Source organism: Dioscorea cayenensis, chromosome 15 (assembly GCF_009730915.1).
Source record: "Dioscorea cayenensis subsp. rotundata cultivar TDr96_F1 chromosome 15, TDr96_F1_v2_PseudoChromosome.rev07_lg8_w22 25.fasta, whole genome shotgun sequence".
Taxonomy (NCBI): domain Eukaryota; kingdom Viridiplantae; phylum Streptophyta; class Magnoliopsida; order Dioscoreales; family Dioscoreaceae; genus Dioscorea; species Dioscorea cayenensis.
The window spans coordinates 2164129-2187285 of record NC_052485.1 but is presented as its reverse complement, the minus strand read 5'-3'; the positions used below and the strand labels follow the sequence as shown (position 1 = coordinate 2187285).

Below are 23157 nucleotides of genomic sequence, written 5' to 3'. Positions count from 1 at the left end.
TTCTTGTGGAAGAGATGGAAAAAAAAACTAGGATTTTGATTCCATTATTTTGAATTTCTCATCCTTCAATCTCCTCTGATCTCCAACCATGGATTCGAAAAGCATCAAGAGCTCATCCAGCTTTTCCTCCTCGCCGCCGTGCAGCGCCTTCAGTGCGCACATGATGCTCTCGATGGTCGACAAGCATCCGGCCTTTGGCTCGTGCCGCACCTCACTGTACAAGCTCTCGCTCTTCCAATCCAACCTCAGCCGCGGCATCAGCTGCAGCCATGGATTCTCGCAGTACATCCTCCTCGCCTTCCCCCAAGTGCCATCCAAGACGATCAGATGCTTCACTTCGAAATCCACAGCCTCCAATGTGATAGCTCCATCACCTGGATAGAGCAATGCCGTTCCCGCAGGTATCACGATCTCATACTCTTCTACGTCCTCGGTTTCATCGCTGCTTCCCCTTCGCGTTTGCTTTGTTTGGATCTTTTTCGCTGTAAATCCATTTGAGATCGCTGCTTTGCCGATCGGCGACGCCAGGACTGATTTCATGTTGGGCTTCGCCCCGCGATCCACTCCAATTGAGATGCATTCATCGTGCCATCTGATCCTGCATTTTTCACCTTGTTCTTCAGCTCGGCACTCTCCGATATCACCGAAATCCAAGCATTTGAGGGTGATTAGGGTCGTTGGGGTTGGGATCGAGAGGGCGGATGAGGAGGCTGGAGCGAAGGTTGACGTCGGAGATGGGGATGATAGAGAGGTTTCTGAGGCCAAGCTTGGCGATGCGGATGGAGTTGAGGGGATGGCGCTTCTCGAGGTTGTGCTGGAGGACGGTGATGGCGATGGAGTTGTCGATCGGCGGCGAGGTAAAGCGCGAGCAGAGGCAGGTGCGGAGGGGTTTGGAGCAGTGGTTGCAGAAGGGTCTCTTTGGATGGACCCTCGCTTCCCATCTCTAGAATTAGGGTTAGGGTTAGGGTTAGGGTTAGGGCACGCAGCTTCCAATTTGAAAGTAGTGCCGTGTGGATGGGAGGTGGCGGGGGTGAACGGCACCTTGTTTATTTATATGTTTGATTTTATTTATTTATTTTCATCTTGTTTGGTGGAGGCAGTGGAGTTCACTTTTTTTTTTTTTTAGGTTATTATTGACAATTCTCTGGGTAGACATAATCCCTTTGGAAATGAATATAGGATTGGGAAGGTGAAAGCTCTCTTATCACTCTAACATTCTCTGGGGAGACATAATCCCTTTGCACAATAAAATCCTTTCTCCAGTCATAATCCCTTTGGAAATGACATCTCTGCTAGCACTTTGTACCCTTTGTCATACTACCGCGGAAAGACACAGACCACCTGTTGTTGCTCTGCCCTTTCTTGGTTAGAATATGGTCTGATTTTGCAGTGATATTTAAAACTGAGCTATCTCCTACCTTACTGCAAGCTTGGTCCCTTTGGGGGATGAGAGGATCTCTCCTCTCGAAACTCTTAGGTCGCCTCCTTACTCAGGTCATTTGGGTTAAGTGAAATCACCACATTTTTTTCTTTTTCTGTTTAGGACTCTCTATCCATCATTTGTAAAATTGACCACATGCTTCTTACTTTCTTGCTTTGATTGATGCAGCTCCCGACATGACCAAATCATAACTTGTGGAGTCTATCCCCATGCTCAAGCTGAGCCTCATCTTTGCGGACCCTTCAAACCATGTCTCTCTTTTTCTGCCAGCCCCGGCAAACGAGCATGTTGACGCGCTCCCCTAGGTTGATTTTCCACCTCTGCGCTCCCCCTTCTCTCCTTGGAGGCTCCTTTCCTTCTTTCCACCTGACTCCTCTTTTTTTTGTTCCGACTTTCACCTCTGGTGTTCTGGTCATTCTTTTTTGTTTCTTGCTTTTGTTCTATGTACTTTGTTTTTCATTTCTCAGAAATGAATTAGTGGTTTATCCAACTTTTTCAAATATATATATATAGGATAATTTTTTTTATAAAGTGTATAGGTCATTCCTCTTGATTAATATTTTAGAATATTGTAGGAGAATTTTTTTTTTTTTTTGAAAAATGGATAAACCACAAATTCATTGCAACGAAATTAGAAAAAAGTACAACAAGATACAACACAAATAAAATTAATAGGCTAGAAATCAAAAGGGAGAACGATGAGAAACAACTAGCAAGAACAAAGAGGAGCATCAACCAAAGGTTCAGAAGATGCCCGACTAGAAAAGATCAACTTAGCTGGGCGTTGATTTTAAAACCTTTCATTTGGTAAAAAAAATTACCACCATTTGGTAAAAAACAATATTTATTTAAAAGCAAGGAATATAGATAGACTACAATTGAGACTTACAGAGAACAATGAACAGATAGCACAGAGTAGTCTACTCCGAACAAAGAACAGTTTGCTATATACATATATAAGTACCCTAGGTACGTCTTCAAGTCATATGCATCTCTTTTCAACTCTGTCGTATTCCTTTTGTTTCTTTTCTTCAAAGATGATCATTGAACTAGATGAGAAATGAATGTTTTTTTTTTTTTTTTAAATTTTGTCATGATTTTATTATCTTCTTTATTTTTGAAAATCGATCTCGTGTTTCAGTTGAATGTCTACAACTCTTGTAGTTAAAAACACTAAAAATAGAGGATTGGTCTACCCTAATGATGGTCCTAATGCTATCCAGTTGTCAATGGGCGGTTAGCACTTAATATTCTTGTATTGGTTGTGAGGGGATATTCTCTACACAGAGGCCTCTGTATTTCTTTTTTTACTTTTATCATTGTATTTACTTTCAGTGGAATTTGTTATGTATCTCCTACTTTCATCTATATTTGTTTTGTTTCAATTTCCTTTTACTCGGATTTGCAGGTTCTAATGAACTTCTTGTTAGTTTTCTCAGTGAGTTGGTAGTTTTCTTAGTTTGCAATTTGTTGCGTTTCATTACTCAATGAGTGTCGAAAGATCAGTAATATAAAGCAGCATCCGAAATCAAACTTCAATTTATTGTAAAAGAAAAACAAGTTAACATGCAAATAATAATAATTTAAGCCCCTGACATTCAACTAGTTTAATTGGTTGGCAGCCTGCAACAAACGGTAGAGTGTGCGGTTAGGCACAATGAAGAAGACATGCCCAGTTTTAAGCAGTGCATCAGGCCGCACAACAACATGTGGGTTTCTGAATACATCCGGCCTTGTTATTGAGTGCCTTGGATTCTTTGCCATGATCTCCGAGGCTGCCACTGGCTTCCGGTGAACCTCAACAAACCTGCCAGGGTGGACTAGCTTCAAAACGCTGCCACCCTCTCTCCGGCGGGGTCCCATGGCACAATTCAGCACCCTCTCTGCCTCTTCTTCAGCCTTCAAAGTTCTCCTTGTTAATTAATATGGTCAGGAAGTGTCTTTCAACCATAAACTGACTAGAGTTCAAATAAACCATGTTGTCCTAATTGAACAATTTGAGTTCATTGGTTTTACAGTCATTCTTGCTTGTCTGCATAAATAATACATGCATATTATATTGATACTTGTGAAGACCTTGTTATCATAGACAAGAAATGTATATATGATACTTGGTTATCTAAAATGAAATATGTGGAACCTTTTGTCATGTCCAAGTGAATCAAAACAAGGTCTGCTTGATATATGATGCCTGCTTCCATCTTTTCCTCTTTTGGATTGTTGTGTTATGCAAGTTTCAATTATGGTGTGTATGGATTTATTGCTAATTTAAGATCAGGAAGCTTTAATTGATTAAAGTTTCAATTGAGCATCTTCTCTTTGCAGGCTGGACTTCACTTTAATTTAGAAATATTCTGCAACTACATACTTTTAAAGGCTAAGGCAAAGCATCATGTAGTTTTTGTAATTATTCATTTAGCTTTTATATATGATTATTTTATTAGTTAGAATAAAGAGCAAGGCTTTGTTTTGTGGCTAGAGTGTTGGAAGAGATTGATATCTTGTGATATATGCTCTTATATATGTTTAAATCCATCGTATCACATTGTCTTCCCACGCTTACCTCCTTCATCAACAACTCAGTTCGTATAATCAGGTACATACAATTTAATCATTGTTTCAGTGAAGCCAATTATATTGTAATTGCATTAAAAGTGGAAGAGTACTTTCTTGTTCTTGCTATTTTTGCTCATGCTACATATCATTGAAAGCTTTGGATTTGCATGCAATTAGAGTTATAATTGCACTTGTGTTGTAGTTGATTATCAGGATTTTCAAACCCAATAATTGAAGTAACCATGTTTATTTGGAAGTATTTTGTATTATATGGTATTTAGAAATACTATATATTTTAGTAAAAATGTTGTAAATCATAATTTTGACTTGCGTCAAAAATAATTGTAAGTTGAAATTTTGATTTGGTTTTATAACTAATTCTTTTAGTTGGTTTACCATATCATTGATTTCTAGATTGTGAATTTTCTCCTCATTTTATATTTTTTTAACATTTTTTAATAAAAAACTTTGTTAGGGTATGCCTTTTCTTCCATCAAATTTAGATTGCTAAGATCAATTCATAACCCGAAGAGAGAAACAACTAATTTAAGGGATCAACAAGTAAAATAAAACTAAAATGGGGTGACAAATAATTCTATTATTCTTAAGAAGTAGAAAGTAAAAATCTCAATATTTTTTAAAAAAATTATAAATATGGTGTAATACATTGTTTTTTAAATAAAAAATTATGCCAAGCCACTTGGTTTAAGGGGTTATCCTCTCTTGTGATGTGCGGAGTGGTGAGGGTTTAAATCGTTGTTGGAGGAATTAACTTACGGGTGATGCTGCACTCCCTCAAGCAAGCACACTCCTTGACAAAAGGGTTCGAAACATTAACTCACGTGCGATAGAGATACTAATAGGTGCTTGTTGCTTTTGTCAATAATAATAATAAATTACAAAAAATTTTTATCCCTTACATTTTTCCGCTACATACATATATATATATATATATATACAGAGAGATGAGCAAAGAAATAACAAATTAGAGATGTTAGGTCCTAGGGTGGGTCCCTTTGCTAGCATTGGGTAAATTTTTTTGAAATGACACCAAGACTTTTTTTTATTTTGGGTCTAAATTTCAATTTGAATCAAAATGATTACTTAATTTTAATTTTATTTTATTGGGTGATCACCTGAGAAAATCCGATTTGTTTTTAATGATCTGATGTTGAAATTTTTTTGTTAGCAAATGGGCCAGCTGGGTGAATAATGTGTTATGTATGTCCTGATAGAGAATTTACAACATCTACATCATAAAAAAAAGACCAGAATCTTTCGGATAACCACCCCGTAAAACAAATTTGAAGTTGAATAACTGTTTTGATTCAAATTGAAGATTAGATCCCAAATTGAGAAAAAAATCATAATTTAGTATCCTGCCAAAAAATTTACTCGGCTAGCATCTCTAGTCATCACTAGTGTTATTTAGGACTTATGATTCACCTTTTCAATAATTTTCTCGTGAGTGCCACCTCTGTCTTGTTGTTATATTCTTATGTTGGTCTCACTTTCATTCATGGCATAATTGTGGTCTTTCCTTACAATTGTCTCTATTATATTTTTTTTGTGTTTTTTTATTATCTGCGTTACATTCCTACTACTATCTTTATGAGGTAATGCTGGGGTAAATTTTTTACTAGATCACTAAACTTTGGCTCATTTTCACTTTGATCACCAAATTTCAATTTGTATCAATTTAATCACTAAACTTTAATTTGATTTCACCGGGAGACAAATTAATGATTTCAACCCCCAATTGATTATATGGTTGTCTGAAAATCCGAATTAGTCTTCCCCATGACACATTTTTAAGTCTATTAGAGGTGTCTATGTTATTGAAAAAAAGCCACATCATTCATTTGAGGGTTGGAATCCCATGATTTACTACCCACTGAAATCAAATTAAAATTGAGTGATCAAATTGATACAAATTGAAGTTCGATGATCAAAGTGAAAATGAGCTAAAGTTTAGTGACGTACTAAAAAATTTACCCGGTAATACTGGTATATGATTTTCATTTTAAATAAAACAATAGTTTATTCATTTGATATAAAAAATAACATATTATTATTATTATTATTTATTATTTAATTTTTTTAAATAATCGAATAGAATGTTTAATGAATAGAATAAAATTTTAATAACCAAATAATGGGAGAATAAACTATTTTTTTATTACAAAAATAGCATAACAAACTTGACCATACTCTTGCTTGCTTGCTCACTCTTCTATGAAGAATAACAAAATTACTTTATACCCTTAAAATTAGTTCTACATGTTTTTTTTTTTTTCCCCTAAATTCATGAATAGATATCACCAAATGAAATAGGCTTGAGCGTAGGAATAACATGCCAGAGATCCTACATTCTTAGATTGGTTCCAGATGCTAAAGATGAGATCATCTCTTGTCATTATTGGTGTTACTCAATCCCGATGATCCACCACTCCAATGATTGTCTCTTGATTGTCATCTCTACTTTATTATTTATTTTTTTTTAAAGTCTCAAAAAATTATCAAAGGATACTCAGGTACGGTAGTGTACTAATTATAATAGTTTATTGATCCTCTAGAGATTTATTAACTTGATCATACTCCACATGGGATAATAGAGTCTTACCATATGCAAACACATGAGATGTTTCAGGAACTAAAATGAACTAATAAATTCCCCTTTCATCATTCAACTCTGAAGGGGAAGGAGATAACATCTTTCCACAAAATGATCTGAGTAGTGAATGAATAATATTATTACTGTGTTTTATATAATATTCTACAATATATTCACAATACTGCGATAATACTATTGATCCAAAAATTTGATTTTGGATCTGCCCATTTACCATTCTATGATGGTCTCACTTTTTTTTTTTGGTAGAAAGTGTAAACTTCTTTTATACTATTAGGGGTGAGCAAAAAAATCCGGATCCGATGATCCGATCCGATATCCGGTTTTTTTACCCGATCCGAAAAAGAGGGTGGGGTACCCGGACCGAATTTTTAAGGTGAAAACCGGATTGGATACGGGTCGGGAGAAATTAAAAACTGGGTATCCGAATCCGATCCGGTTTTTAATATATTCATTTATATATATATAATTAGATATAGATATATAATTAGATATAATAAATTTAAATTTTATATGGTTTAAAAAGTAAAAAAAGATCCAAATCCATCGTTTAAAACCCTTTAGTTTAAATTTTTCCAAATCCCTCATTTAAACCCTCTAAGATATATATTTTTTTAATTTTTTTAGACTATATAAAAATTTAAATTTATTATATATATATTAATAAATTTAAAATTTTACAAGGACGTAAGTAGAAATTAAAATCCCTCGTTTAAATACTTAAAGAGTTACTTATATAGTTACATTATTATATATATACATATTAATAAATTTAAACTCTTAGGGTTAAAAGTAAAAGGAAAAAAATTTCAAATCTTTATGTCTAAGATCGGTGAAACTCTTTATTATTTTTTTGAATTTTTTTGTGGGGAGAATAATGTAAGGTTTTAATCCTCTTTATAAGTTACAAGTTTCTCATATTTGTTTTTTTTATGAATGTTGATGTTGTTATATAAAAAAAAATCCATGGAGTAGATGAAACTTAATTTGGATCCGGATATTCGATATCCGATCCGGTTTAAACCGAGTACTCGATTTTTAGTATCCGGTTTAAACCTGGTCGGATACGGGTCAAGCTTTTGCCGATCCGAAAAATCGGATACCCGATCCGGTTTTAAAAACTTGGTCGGGTACCCGGTTTTGCTCACCCCTATATACTATGATGGTCTCACTTTCACTCTTCGTAGAAGTGTAAACTTCCTTTATAATTGTGCCTATTATGTTTTCATGTATCCTCTCTATGTTATCCTCATAGAGATTCTAGATTCTTTGACTATCACTACCAGTGTTAATCTTGATGATCCATCCCTCCAATGATTGTCCCCTGATTGCCACCTCTATTTTGTTGTTGATGCCTTCATGTCAACCTCACTTTTATTAATGGTAGAAGTATGAACGTCCTTTATAATTGTCTCTAATATATTTTCATATATATCTTTATTCTCTCCATTCTTTCCGATATCCTCCTATCGTTAATGTTATATGATATAATGTAATTATGTAATTTTTATTTTTAACAAAACAGTTATTTTTCTATTTTTATCTAAATAAATGAATAGCAAACTTCAATTTATTTATTTGTTTATTGATTCTTTTACCAATTTACTAAATAGAATAAAATTTTCATAGCCAAAAAATAGTAACCAAGAGGCAGTAGCTCGTGAGTGACCTCTGTTGCCTCTTGGTAGACTTCGTCTTCTCAGCTTTAGTTCGTGGGTCTTTTGTCAGTGTTCTCTCCGGTTGCTTCTTTTTCCTCATGCGTTGTCAGTGCATACATACGCTGGTGTTGCATTCTTCATTTCGTTTTCTTTTACTTTCTCCTCATCGGTGTTGACTGTTGTTGTTTTTCGTTTTTTTAATAAAATTGTGGTTTTATCTATAAAAAAATATAGTAGAACAAACTTGACCATACCCTGCTTAACTGCAGCAAAAATGGATCTCTTAACCAACGTTGGTGGAAATATAATTCAGAGCTTATGGGTGCCCATTAAACGGGAATGTGGTTATCTAATTTTCTACAAAAGCAAGGTCAAGAAACTACAGAGTAAATTCAGTGAACTGGATGTCAAGAGGAAAGATATTCAACAAGATGTAGAAGCAGCAGTAAATCAAAGGCTGGAAGAAATCACTCATGAAGTTCAAATGTGGTTGTTTAATGTTGAGATTGTGGAAGAAGAGGTGAAGAATATTGCTGAAAGAGTTCAAGACACAAAGAAAGGATTACTAGACTGCATCCCTGTTGTTCGCTTGCGTCGTCAGCTGGGTAAAGATGCAACAGAAAAGAGACAAACCATTGAAGATCTTATAAGGAATAGCAAGTTTGACAGAGTTGCACATAGCCGCCCTCCTCCACGCATTGATTCCATGCTAATTAATGAGAACTATATCATTTTTGATTCAACAAGATCATATATGGATCAAGTCTTGAATGCTTTGAAGGATGAACATGTACACATTGTTGGGGTTTGTGGTATGGGTGGAGTGGGAAAGACAACACTGATTAAAGAAGTGGCGAAGAGAGCAAAGAATGAGAAGTTGTTCAATGAGGTTGTGATGGTGACGATATCTCAAAATCCAAATATCAAGAGCATTCAGAATGAAATAGCAGAGCGTTTAGGATTGAGGCTGGATGAAGAGAGTGAAGAAGTAAGGGCGATGAGAATCGATGAAAGGTTAGGAAAATCCGGAAGAATTCTGATAATATTGGATGATGTATGGGAGAAGTTGGAGCTTACAAAGATAAGAATCAGTCAGAAAGATAATTGCAAAGTGGCAGTGACAACAAGAAGCAGAGACAGTTGTGAGCAAATTCAGTGTCAAAAGACAGTTGAAATGAAGCCATTAAATGATGGAGAGTCATGGTTTTTGTTCAAGAGCAGAGCAGGGGATCTTATAGAGTCTCCTATGATACAAAGAACGGCACGGGATGTGTTCAAAGAGTGTGGAGGTTTGCCACTAGTTCTTGCAATCCTTGGTACTGCATTGAAAGGGAAGGACCCTGAAATATGGACTGTGGCACTAAACCAATTAAGGAAGTCAGTTATGTTGGATCTTCCTAATGTGAGCAAACAAGTATATCAATCCATTGAACTCAGTTACAAGTTCTTAGAGAGTCATGCAGTGAAGTTGTGCTTCTTGCTCTGCTGTGTCTTCCCTGAAGATCATGACATTGATGAGATAGAGTTGATGAGGCTCATGGTGGGAGAAGGGCTATTGATAGATGGTGCTGATACTATGGATTTGGCACAGAGCAGAGTCCGAGGCTTGACAGATATTCTGAAAGGTTCTAATTTACTTCTTGAGAGCCAGAAAGAAAGGCATGTGAAAATGCATGATGTTGTGAGAGATGTAGCAATCTGGATTTCTCAAAGAGAGCAAGGTTTTCATGTGCAGTCCGGAGTGAATTTGATCCAGTGGCCTCACACTCAACAACTACAAGAATGTCGTCGGCTTTCACTGATGAGAAACGAGATTGCTGAACTTCCTGATATGATAGACTGCCCCAAACTCCAGACATTGATACTCAGCCATAATAGAATATCAAGGATCCCTGATCAGTTCTTCTCACAAATGGGATCTCTGCTTGTTCTAGACCTGAGTTTTACCAATATTTCATCACTTCCAAAGTCTGTCTCTTGCCTTACTAATCTCAAAACACTGAACCTTGAGTGCTGCCAGAGCTTGAAAGATGTATCCCGAATCAGAGAACTTAAAAAGCTTGAGATATTGAATTTGGGAAGAACTCAACTGTCTTTCTTCCCAAGAGAAGCTGCAGCTTTGATCCACCTGAGATGCTTAGATTTAACTGCAGCTTATTCTACCAGCAAGTCTCTTGCATCTCATCTTGTCCGTGTTCCTTACAAGGCAGAGCAGTCAAGCAGAGTGCTTACAAATATACTGATAAAATTGGGCAATTTAGAACAATTGTTCATGGATAACTTTGATGTGGAATTCGGAGAACTTGCAAGATTGACACGACTGACACATCTGTTTGTTCATGTGGAAGATTCAGCCAGCTTATCTCAAGACTTGGGATCATCACAATTGTGGGCTCAGCTGACAAACTTCTGTATCTGTTTTGTTCCTCGCATCCGCCAACATTCCAATCCTTTGAGTAGGCATGGAAAAACACTACACCTGACAAAAACCAAGGGTTTGGCTGGGTGGGTGAAGGTGCTGCTTGATAGAACAACAAGCTTGGAGTTGTTTGACTGTGAGGAGACCACACTGCTTTCACAATCCAGCAGTGATACAGACTTCCCAGCAAGTTTGTTCTCAAACTTAAAGCACCTCAGAGTTGATGGCTGGAAAAATCTGATTGAGTTGGGTGATGATCAGTCGTTGCCAGAAGGAGCTTTTGACAAACTGAGAGACATGTCAGTGGTGAGTTGTCCCAAGTTGAGAAGCCTCTTGCCATGCAAACTGTGGACAAGAATGAATCAATTGAAGAAGCTAGTTGTCAAAGAGTGTCATGAGATGCTGCAATTGTTCCCATACATCACTGGGATGGTGGAGGATAAGGAGAAACCATCATCATCATCAACAACCTTGCAAGGCCTTGGAATTTTCAACAGCTTACGAGTTCTGCATGTTGTTTCTTGTCCAAAACTGACATATATCTTCTTGTTAAAACAAGCAGGTGGAATGCAACATTTGGAAGAACTACATGTTGAAGACTGTGCTGCATTGGAAAGAATTGTGGTTTCTGAAGAAGAAAAACAAGTTGATGACTGCTTGTTTCCTCTGTTGAAGAAGCTTTTGTTAATAAGCTTGCATGAACTCACCGCCTTAGTGACACAGACGGTGGCGTGGGAGTGGCCATCTCTGGAATATCTTGAACTCAGGTCATGTCCAAAGATTATGAAGACTGCGCTGATTGGTCCCTTGACCTCTGAAAGAATTGGATTGCTTGTAGATGGAGGCAATCCGTGAGTGACTTTGCGATTTCTGGTTTTGGTTTGTTGTGGTTTGGTTTGGTTGTTTGTGTATTGTTTCAAATTTCTGCTGGTGTTGGTTAATTTGTTCTATTTCTTTGTGTTTTGCTGCTTTTGGCAAAAGGCTGTGTTATTGCCTTCATTTGGTTGGGGATTTGGATTATACTTTTCTGTAATGTATTGTTTGGAGTTTTATAAATTGTTTGGGATGTATAAGAAGTTGAAATAAAAAGAATTTGACTAAAATTGCTGTAATATTATTTTGATGTACCATATGCAATAAATATATCGATCAAACTACCAAGTTGGGTGGTCAAGGTGATCAATCATTTATGCAGAGACTTCTATGGTTTGGGCCCGATATTGATAAACCTAGGTGGATGTTGATTTTCTAGAAGTGTTTTTCTAAACCTAAAGAACAAGATGGATGGAGTACATTAAACATTGAGGCTTCAATCATGTACTGCTTGGTAAATGATGGCGGAAGATCTCAACAGAGATGGATTGGTGTGGTTCTAGTATCTTTCAATTCAAATATTTCAGCATGGTTCTCATTGGGACCTGTTCCAAAAGTACCCCTCAAGGATATTTTTCTTCTGGAGAGAAGTTTTGTGTAGGCTCCTTGTTTCTCAGGCATGTACCAACCCTTTTAATTGGGATGACCAACGATCTTCGGGTCTATTGGTACACTGGTCGCCGATAGAGCTCTCACCGAGTGGTGAGAGTTCAATTCTAGGCTGAGAGCATATTTTCTAGGAGTTGTGAATAGTGGTTGTGTACGGGTGGTTCTAGCGCCCACGTGAGCGCGGCCCTGTCCCCACTTGTTCCACGAAGGCTTGTGCACGTCCCTGGGATCTCTAGTGGGTTCGCCCCGCTCCTCTTCCAAAAAAAAAAACCCTTTTAATTGGGATGATGCCAACACTCTATTGTAGTGGGATAGATGGATTAATGGATGCGTAACCATGTACTTTTGGCCGGAGGCATTCAAGAAGTGTGCAGAAAAGCGTGGGTCTATCTAATATCTTCTCCGTGATCCTAGAAAAAGAAAGGCAACTTCTAGGAAATGGGAGAGACCTAGATATTTTGCTAGAGAGTTATAGAGTTTTCAAGAGAGTTGATAAGGGCCGTGAGATCAAACTAATCCCGACCATTCATTAGGCTAGCCTGGCCTATATATAGCCAAATAGTCTTCACTTGTAAACTAACCAAGAAGAGCTGTAAGTTTCAGGTATTCAAGGAAAATACGAGTTTTCTCAAGTGCTCAAAGTCTTTTTAGTAAGTTCTCTTCCTAACCCTCAAGCACGACTGCTTCACTGTTGTTTAATGAACATTACATGATTTTTTATTCAAGGAAGTCACATGCGATACAAATACTTGAAGCACTGAACAATGAAACTGTGCATTTAATTGGGCTTTGGGGCATGGGAGGAGTGGGAAAGACAACATTAGTTAAAGACGTTGCGAATCAAGCCAAGGAGCAGAGCTTGTTTGGTGAGGTGGTGATAGTGACTATATCTCAAACCATAGATCTGAAGAGAATTCAAACTGAGATAGCAGAGTGTTTGGGTTTCCATCTCAACGAAGAAAGTGTAGGGGTTAGAGTTGTCAAGCTTGCAGAAAGATTGTTGATTGTGATTTATATAACGCAAGTATACGCTATCGCAAACAAGTAATATAATGATAAGAGAGTATCGTTCCCACGAGGATTGAGTTTATTAATTACCAAAATTACGAACACTAATTCTACTTGATTAATGAAATTGAAGAGGTTTAATTTAGGAAATCTAATTCAAGGACTAGAGAGAGAGAGAGAGAGAGAGAGAGAGAGAGAGAGAGAGAGAGAGAGCTAAGGAGAAATCAAATGTCAAGAGATTCTAGGGTTTCCGAGTTCACCTAGACTAATTCCACCTAGATCATCTAATTCAATCAATCAATGTTTGTTTCTTATGTTGTCATCAAATTTCCCTAAATTACATATTGATCTTTCTCAAGCATCAATAGCATATTCCACTAGATAAGTTAACATCATCTCTGAGATACTTGTGAACCTATGGAACTCATTAAGCTCTAGAAATTTATAATGATGCATACAACCTCATAAATATCTCTATCTTATGATGATTGTACAATATTTCAACCAAGACCTAATTCAATTATCACCTCTCGGTCTCAAATCAAATTAATAATCATGCAATTGGTGATCAAGCAATCACAAGCATTAAGCATAGATTAAAATATCCAACATAGTCTTGAAACAAGCATCAATTAAATTAAACAAAGATGAATCTAGGGTTTCATAGTCTGGCTACATCGTAGCCCTAGAAAAAGTATTTAGAACATAATAATTGCAAAGTTCGACATATAAATAAGGTTCATAATCAAATAATCAAAGAAAAACTAAAAACTAAAGCCTGGCAATGAATCTTCGCTCCCGATCTCTTGATCTCCGAAATTCTCACCGCTTTTAGTCTCAACCCTAGCCCCTTTTATAATATAAAAATCGGGGTAGCGCCTAGGCGCCAGAGATTGTAGCGCCTAGGCGCTATAGTTTCTGTTTTGCACCTCTTAATGTTGTAGCGCCTAAGCGCTGCATGCTAGCGCCTAGGCGCTAGATTTTCTGTTTTTCTTATTCCCTCTTTGTTGAAACTTTGCTCTTCTTTCTCCAATCTTGTGCCTTTATATGTTCTTCCTTCGAATCATTCTCTTTCTTTCCTACAATGCAATAATACTAAAATTAGGAGTAAAATTGGTTTAAAATAATTCAAATTTAATTCATTATGAGTTAAAGAAGGTCTATATATTAAGTGCAAATTATACTCATCAAAGATTAGCAAAGACAGAAAACAAAGTATTGGTGATACTAGATGATATATGGAAGCCGATGCATCAGTCAAATGTTGGGACTCGACTTCCAGAGATGGCTGGCACTTGCAAAGTGGTGATCACAACAAGAAACAGAGATGTCTGTGAAGGAATGAGCTTCCAAGAGATAGTTGACAACATTATCAGATAAAAAATCTTGGAGTTTGTTCGCGAGCAGAGCAGGGGATGCAGTAGAATCTTCCACAATAAGGGAATTGACATGGAATGTGATGAGAGAGTGCGCTGGTCTGCCTATGGTACCGGTGGTTATTGGCACAACACTTAAGGGTAAGAACTCTGGGACTTGGGAGGCAGTGTCGATGCGGCTAAAACGGGCGAAGGAAGTGGAGCTCCCAGGTGTGAGTAAAAAACTTTTTCAATCCATCAAAGTTTTGATTTCTTAGAGAGTGAGGCAGCCAAGTCTTGCTTCTTGCACTGTTGTGTCTACCCTAAAGATTATGAAATTCCTAAAGAAGAATTGATGCATATGATGGCCGGTGGGGACCTCTTAGCTGATGTTGAAACTCTAAACGAAGCACAGTGCAGTGTGGATTCACTGCTCGACCAGCTAAAAGATTGTGGTTTGCTTCTTCAAGATAGGGATGAACGCTATGTAAAAATGCATGATGTTGTTAGGGATGCAACGATACAGATCGGTGCTGAGACAGATCGTGCGTTCTATGCAAGAGCTGGACAAGGCTTGACAGAGTGGCCAAGAACTACTAAAAGTGTGATGCAAAAATGCCGACGGCTTTCATTGATGAAAAATGATATTAAAGATCTTCCTCCTAATCCAAAGGATTATCAAAATCTTGAGATGTTGATATTGAGACGCAACGAAAGGTTATCAAGCATCCCAGAAAAGTTCTTCAAAAAAATGGAATCTCTGATGGTTCTTGACTTGAGTAATACCGGTATTGAATCCCCGCCAAATTCACTCTCTTGTCTCACTAATCTCAGAGTATTGAACCTGAGAAATTGTGAGTCTCTGAAAGATATTTCTCACATTAATGGGTTGAATATGCTTGAAATAGTTATTCTGAAAAGTTGTCCGGTGTCTATTGCTCCAGAAGGTGTAGAGTGGGCATAGAATGTGAGATTTGTTGATTTGAGTTCTGCATTTAATATTGGATGTTCACCTTGCCTTGATGATTATTTTGTTGATGAGGAGGATGAGAAAAAGGCAAGATACACTGAACACAAACCAGTGTTCGATGAAATGCCCATCCAAATGTGAGAGGAAAAAGGTGTTTGATAAAATGTCTCACAGAGACCAAGAGAAAAGCAAGCAAAGAGTTGGAACGATAATAGAAAGACTTTTCAACTAATTCATTCCACCAACCAGAACACAGCTGCTAATACATATATATAATCAAAAAGATACAGTCAAAAAGTAACACACCACTCTCCTATTGGCTACAGCATGCTGCTAAACCCCTATTGGACATCCCCAATACTTGGACACATGCTCATTGGCTAAGACCGGACAACGAGAGATCACCATGCATTTAATTCTCTCTTACACATACCATGCCATCTGAAACAGTCCACTAATACCCATGCGCACCAACCTCGTACGTGAACAGCACCATACCCAAAACCATGATTCTGTCAGCAACCACCGCCGGCAACACGTCGTCACCCATACCTTCAATCAACATCAACACGCCCCCTTGATTGAAGCTCCCGTAACCCGAGTTGGCCTCTCATCCAAATATGCTTCTCAGGATTCAGAGGTTTGGTGAAGACGTCCGCCAGCTGTTCATCAGTGCAACAATGGTGTAATGCAATCACATTATCACCTACCAGGCCGCTGATGAAGTGAAACCGCACGCCAATATGCTTCATCCGCCCATGATGAGTTGGGTTCTTTGCCACTGCGATTGCTGACAAGTTATCACACCATAATTTGGTTGGATATGGACTAGAAATACCACAGTCTTGTAATATCCTTCTCAGCCATACAACTTGACAGGCAGCGGCAGTACAGGCTACATATTCTGCTTCGGTGGTGGATAACGCGACTATCTCTTGCTTCTTCGATCCCCAAGACACCACACTTGATCCTAGCCTGAACAGCATACCCGATGTGCTCTTGCGATCAGCCTTGGAACCACCCCAGTCGCTATCTGAGAAAGCTTCCAATACTCAATCATCTCTATATGAATACCACAACCCAAGATTCTTGGACCCTGCTAAGTACCTCACTACACGTTTAGCTGCGCTGAAATGAGATTTGTGTGGCTTGGCCATGAACCTTGATAAATAATTCACAGCAAACACAATGTCTGGACGGGTGTGTGTAATGTAAAGTAATTTGCCAATTAAGCTTCTAAACAATCTTGAATCTTCATAAACACCTTCACCATTCTCCAGGAGGTTTTCATTCACAACCATTGGTGTTACTATAGGCTTGCATTCCTTCATATTAAGCTTGTGAAGTAGATCCTCAATGTAGCTCTTTTTCCTAATGAGAATTCCATCTGCCCTCTGAACTACTTCGAGACCAAGAAAGAAACTCATTAACCCCAGGTCGGACATATCAAAGGTCCGCATCATCTCCTTTCTGAATTCTTCGATCATGACCTGTGAGGAGCTAGTATACACAATATCATCAACATACAAGCTTATCAGAAGAGTATCACCTTCATTACCTTGCCTCCTGTATAGCGTGTGTTCACTTTCACTCCTAATGAAGCCCATCTCCCTGAAGCGATGGTCAATCTTCGAGTACCAAGCCTTGGGCGCCTGTTTCAGCCCATACAGTGCTTTATTTAACTTGCATACTAGATGCTCACCTCCTTCCACTACATACCCTTCTGGTTGAGAGACAAAAACATCTTCAAGGATCTCTCCATTTAGGAAGGCCGATTTCACATCGAAGTGGTACACCTTCCATCCCGAATGAGCAGCTAGCGCAAGGATCAATCTTACTGTCTCTAGACGGGCCACTGGTGAAAATACTTCTTCGTAATCAATACCATGCTGCTGTGCATACCCCTTTGCCACCACTCGAGCCTTAAGTTTCAATACCTGTCCTTCAGCATTGAGTTTAGTTTTGTAGATCCACTTGAGACCTACAACCTTCTTTCCATCAGGTAGTGTACATAGTTCCCAAGTTTTTGTTCTTTGAGGATTGATGCCATCTCTCGCATCCATTGCTTGCTTCCATCCTTCATTCTTCACGGCTTCACCGAAGTTTTTGCGGATCAACTACATGCAAAAGCAAATGTACAGGGTATTATAGATTTCGGTTAGAAGCTCTGGTTCGAATGGGGGAGATCCATCCGTTGGTGCTATTCTTGAGCACGATGGTTCACTATTCGAGTTGGTCTGAGCTGAACTGTGGCATTCCTCCATTCCACCATCTTGCCCCTGAAGAGCTCCCCATAGCTTCCTTGATGCCTCCAGCTTCTTCTTCAGTCATAACTTTAGGAATATTTCCTCGAGCTTGATTCCAGTTCCAACGAGAATTCTCGTGAAAAACAACGTCCCGACTTATAACAATCCTGCAAGACATTGGATTGTATAGTCTATAGGCTTTGGATTCACTAGAATACCCAACCAATATGCATTTTTCAGATTTCTCATCTAGCTTATGAGCTGGAATCAACGCAAATGCTATACACCCAAATACCCGAAGATGGCTCACCGAGGATGTCCTTCCATGCTAGACTTCAAAAGGAGTTTTGTTTTGAAGTGCATAAGTAGGAGACCTGTTGATTAAGTATATTGCAGTGGTTACTGCTTCTCCCCAAAACCTCAAAGGTAGACCCCCATCCTTGAGAAGACTCCTTGTCATCTCCACAGCAGTTCTATTTTTGCGTTGCACCACCCCGTTCTGTTGTGGTGAATGAGGCTGCGATGAGCTCTCCTGAATTCAAACCTTTCACGATCTTGTTAGAACTACGATGAAGTGAATTCTCCTCCTCTATCACTTCGCACAACCTTAAGCTTCTTCCCGGTTTGCCTCTCCACCATTGTATGAAAAAACCCGGAGCTCACGAAAATGCTTACGCCTTTGCTTTTTGAGAAGATATATCTAACACCACCTGCTAAAGTCATCAACAAGTAAAAAGAAATACTTGTTATTCCCAAGAGAACACTCACTCATGGGTCCACATAAATCTATGTGTACCAATTGAAGGAAAGAGACAGCTCTCCTTGACCCCCCACTAGGAAACGCAGCCCTTGATTGCTTGGACACCACACACAGCTCACAAGGTGGACCTTCCTTCACTTCAGACATTCCCAACACCATTTTCTTTTGTGCCATAGTCACTAGACTCCGATAGTTTAAATGTCCTAGGCGTGCATGCCATAATTCAGACAAGGATGGACTTGATACAACAACGTTCAACCTCCCAATACTTGAGACATCCATAGGGAACATGTTGTTCTTTGACCTTTGAATCTTAATCACCTGATTCTTCATGTGATTATCAGATATAATATAACAATCATGATTGAAAACTACAGAGTACCCTTTGGTAAGTAACTGACCCACACTTAAGAGATTGTGTGCCAAACCTGGTACGAACTGCACACCTTGCAGCTGCTTCTGCTCACCTGAAGAGGTTGTGATACTAACTGTGCCGACACCGAGCACCTTCATCTCCTTGTCATTCCTGAGCCTCACAGACACCTTCTGCGATTCATCCAAGCTTTCAAACAAGCTTCTATTACCTGTCATATGGTTCGAGCACCCGCTATCGATAAGCCAGACTGATGAGGCTGTGGCCTCTGATGAGCTGCTCGCCATAAAGACGTTACTTGTCTCCTTCTCTTCAGCTACCAAATTGACTTCCTTATCTGGTTGCTGCTACTTGTTTCTTGACCAACAGTTTGCCTTCAAATGCCAGAACTTTTTACAGTGAAAGCATTGTATGTGGCTTTTACTTTCAAAGCCTCTTCCGCGACCTCCTCTTCCTCTTCCTCTTCCACGTGAGAAGGGCCTCCCACGACCTCTGCCTTCTCCCCAAGAATTCCCAGAGTTCTCACCTTTACTGCCACTTGAGTTCGATAAATCATTCTTCACAACAAGAGCTCTATCACCGAGCTTCACAGTGCTGCGGTTCACTCTCACTTCGTGAGCGAGTAAGGTGCCACTAAGATCATCAAGTGAGAGTTTAGCTACCTCCTTAGACTCCTCGATAGCCACAACAACGAAGTCGAACTTTGGGGCTAGGCTTCTTAGAACTTTAGACACAACTTCCGGTTCTCCCAGTTTGTGACCCAGTGCTCGTATCTGATTGACGACGGTGATGACCCGAGAGATATAGTCTTGAACTCCTTCAGTATCCTCCATCTGTAGGGTTTCAAACTCTTGCCGAAGAGCTTGAATCCTCACAGCTAGAACTTTAGTGGTGCCTTGACATTGCTTCCTCAAGGTTTCCCAAGCTGCGTGCGCAGACTTCGCCTCAAAGATACGATCCAAGTTCGGACCATCCACCGCCTGTTGAATCAAACACAACGCCTTGGCGTCTCGTTTCTTATTTTCCCTCTCCACTGCTTCATCCTTGGACTCGGCCACTCCTTTCTCCACAAGATCCCAAAGCTCTTGGGATCTAAAATAAGTCTTCATGCGAAGGCTCCATCTCCCATACTCCGTCCCTGAAAACACAGGAACTGATGGTTGTGACAAGGACACCGGTGTGCCACCATTGCCAGCCATTTATGAGATAAGGCTCTGATACCACTTTGTTGACGAGGAGGATAAGAAAAAGGCAAGATACACTGAACACAAACCAGTGTTCGACGAAATGCCCGTCCAATTGTGAGAGGAAAAAGGTGTTTGATAAAATGTCTCACAGAGACCAAGAGAAAAGCAAGCAAAGAGTTGGAACGATAATAGAAAGACTTTTCAACTAATTCATTCCACCAACCAGAACACAGCTGCTAATACATATTTATAATAAAAAAGATATAGTCAAAAAGTAACACACCATTCTCCTATTGGCTACAGCATGCTGCTAAACCCCTATTGGACATCCCCAATACTTGGACGCATGCTCATTGGCTGAGACCGGACAACGAGAGATCACCATGCATTTAATTCTCTCTTACACATACCATGCCATCTGAAACAATCCACTAATACCCATGCGCACCAACCTCGTACGTGAACAGCACCATACCCAAAACCATGATTCCGTCAGCAACCACCGCGGCAGCACGTCGTCACCCATACCTTCAATCAACATCAACATGATTATTTTTCCAAGGAATTGCTAAGATTTCACAGGCTAGAACAATTGTTCATGAACAAGTTTGCAGGAGGCTTTCAAGAGTTGATCATAAATTTGAGGCATCTAACTCACCTATTCATTGCAGAAGTGGTGGATTCAAGTGATCCCTTATCACATGAACTAGTCTCACTAGGTTATTGGCCTGATCGACTTCTACAATTCAAGCTTTCTTTTGTCGAAAGATAGCCATGGGATTATTTTCTTTCTGGGGAGAAAGGGTTGAAACTGATGGGTTCCCATCAGCCTTGGCTGTTTGGGTCATGAGATTACTTGAAACAACAATACAGTTGGCATTAGTAGAATTTCCGGAAACTGAACTGACTTCCATCAACTAGCTCCCATTCTCAAGTTTGAAGCATCTTGAAGTTGTCAACTGGCCAAATTTGACCAAGTTAGGTGATGAGCTATTATTGGATGAACAAATTTCCTTCAGCCAACTCAAAGATATGTTCATAGACAATTATCCCAGGTTGACTAGTTTAATACCATCAAGCCTTTTGCAGAAACTAAAGTTTCTTAGTGTTAGGATCGCCCTATGATGCTGGAACTATTTCCAAGCCGTCATAAAGCCAAAGACATAACTGAATTAGATTTCCAGTAGCAGCTGAATGTATTACAACCATTCCAATTCCCACCAAACTTGAGGCACTTGAAAATCATTTATTGTGGAGTGAGATATGTTGTTTCATCTGAGATGCAGACAACGGCAATATTGGCAGATTCTTTTCTAGCACTATAGTTTCTTTATATCAGTGCTTGCCAAGAGATGAGTGAGATGATCTCTTCTCCTGCTTCTTTGCGAGCCCCGTGTTTCTTCCAGTAACTTAGAGAACTCGTGATCATTTCATGTCCAAGACTTATGCATCTTTTCTCCTGCAAGCAAGCAAGAAGCATGCAACATTTGCGTCAACTTCATATAGTATGGTGTGCTACATTGGAGGCTATGGTGATTTTCACGGAAAATAAAGAGGAAGCATTTGCAAGCACATCCACGTATGTTGTTGATCATGAATCTTACAATAGCCCTTTTCCTAATTTGACAAGTCTCACCCTCGGTTATTTGCCTCAACTCACTGCCTTCCATTACCCCACAACACCTCCCATTGACTGGTTATATCTTAAGTCTTCCAAGGTATGGCTATGCCCAAAACTACAGCATCCTTTGTTCAGACTTGTGCACCTAGCGATGCACAAAAGGTATACTAAAGGTAAGAGCTCCAATGCGGTCTAAGTATGGTGATTTTAATTTTTGGAAGAACTCTGTTCCTTCCAAATGCTCTTGTGTTCTTCAGAAGCCTTTTTAAGACTGCGGGTCATATCAATCCTTTCTGTCGTATTAATTCTGTGAACCCTGAAAGCACCTCATTTATCTGGGATCCTTGGTGTTTCAAAATTCCTATTGCTCTTAAACCCACTTTTCTTAACATGAATGTTGATGTTGACCACCTTTCCATCTCTGCAGTTGTTGATGGTGATAGATGGAATGATGCTCAGTTAAATCATGTCTTTGGTCCTAACCTAAATATGTAGGATCTGTCTACTAGCTCCATTGATTTCAACTCATGTAACCATTGGATATGGAGCCCCAATACCAAACATCACAAACTCTCCACTTTAGTCTATAAACATTTAAATCAAAATCTCATTGTGACTGATTCCTGGTCTGGTTGGAGGCTACTTTGGAACCTTAACATTGCCCCTCGTGCAAAGTATTTTCTATGGACCCTACTCCATGGCTGTCTCTGTACATCTAATTTTCTTTATCAAATGAGACTGGGCCCTAACAACCCTTGCATTTTGTGTGGCCTCTCCTTTGAAACGATTGATCATATCTTTTGCTATTGTATTAAAACCAAATAGGTTTGGGCTCATCTTGGTATGAAGATTAACACATATATTCACTTCCCTAATGGTTTCGCTTCTGGATCCTGGCTCACTGATGGCAATTATTCTTTGCACATTGCATCGGTCATTGCTGCAACTGCATGGTTACTTTGGAAATCTCGGTGTGATGTTATTTTCTGCAATGCCAGTGTTAATTTCCTTGTTATTGTCTGCAAAGCTCTAACCCATGTGCAGGAATATACCAACTGCAATAAATGTTTACTAGGCCAGAAGCTTATCTTGAACAATTTTTCTTGTTCAGATGAGCTTCTTCTGTTCTCCCACGCCAGCATCAACCAGTGCTCCAAGGTAAGATCAGTGGGTTTCTTTATATCTAATACTGACTATGCTGTTAATCTTGCAGGTTGCTGTGCACAAGCAATGGTTGATTCTTCATTGGATGACCTCTTCGCTCTTGGTGTTGCGCTTCAAACTGCCTTGGATAAATGACTAATCATCAAACATATATTTGTTAATACACCTACAACTCTCAGCACAATCAGAGATCCGGATCCCGTCATCACATGGAGGTCTAGTCCTCAGATCGCTAATATCAAATCACTCTTGGATGAACTTGGCTCTCCCATCATTCACTGCATT

The 23157-nt window shown here is 39.1% G+C and overlaps 3 protein-coding genes across 3 annotated transcripts; 2 read left to right on the top strand and 1 right to left on the bottom strand.

Annotated features, from left to right (window-relative positions):
• Window position 1: 1 nt before the first annotated feature.
• Window positions 2-3304, bottom strand: LOC120277546. Its single transcript, XM_039284410.1, is given in 3 exon segments — window positions 2-654; window positions 656-943; window positions 3098-3304. Coding segments are annotated over 3 exon segments (1122 nt in total). The 3' UTR covers window positions 2-27.
• A 5699-nt stretch (window positions 3305-9003) lies between these two features.
• On the top strand, window positions 9004-11739 carry LOC120277047 (probable disease resistance protein At4g27220). The gene has a single exon (XM_039283793.1). It carries the CDS (start codon window positions 9042-9044, stop codon window positions 11559-11561), a length of 2520 nt encoding a protein of 839 aa, XP_039139727.1. The 5' UTR covers window positions 9004-9041; the 3' UTR covers window positions 11562-11739.
• A 301-nt stretch (window positions 11740-12040) lies between these two features.
• Window positions 12041-15515, top strand: LOC120277545 (probable disease resistance protein At4g27220). The gene is given in 4 exon segments (XM_039284409.1): window positions 12041-12075; window positions 12915-13187; window positions 14604-14812; window positions 14815-15515. Coding segments are annotated over 4 exon segments (1218 nt in total).
• Window positions 15516-23157: the final 7642 nt, after the last annotated feature.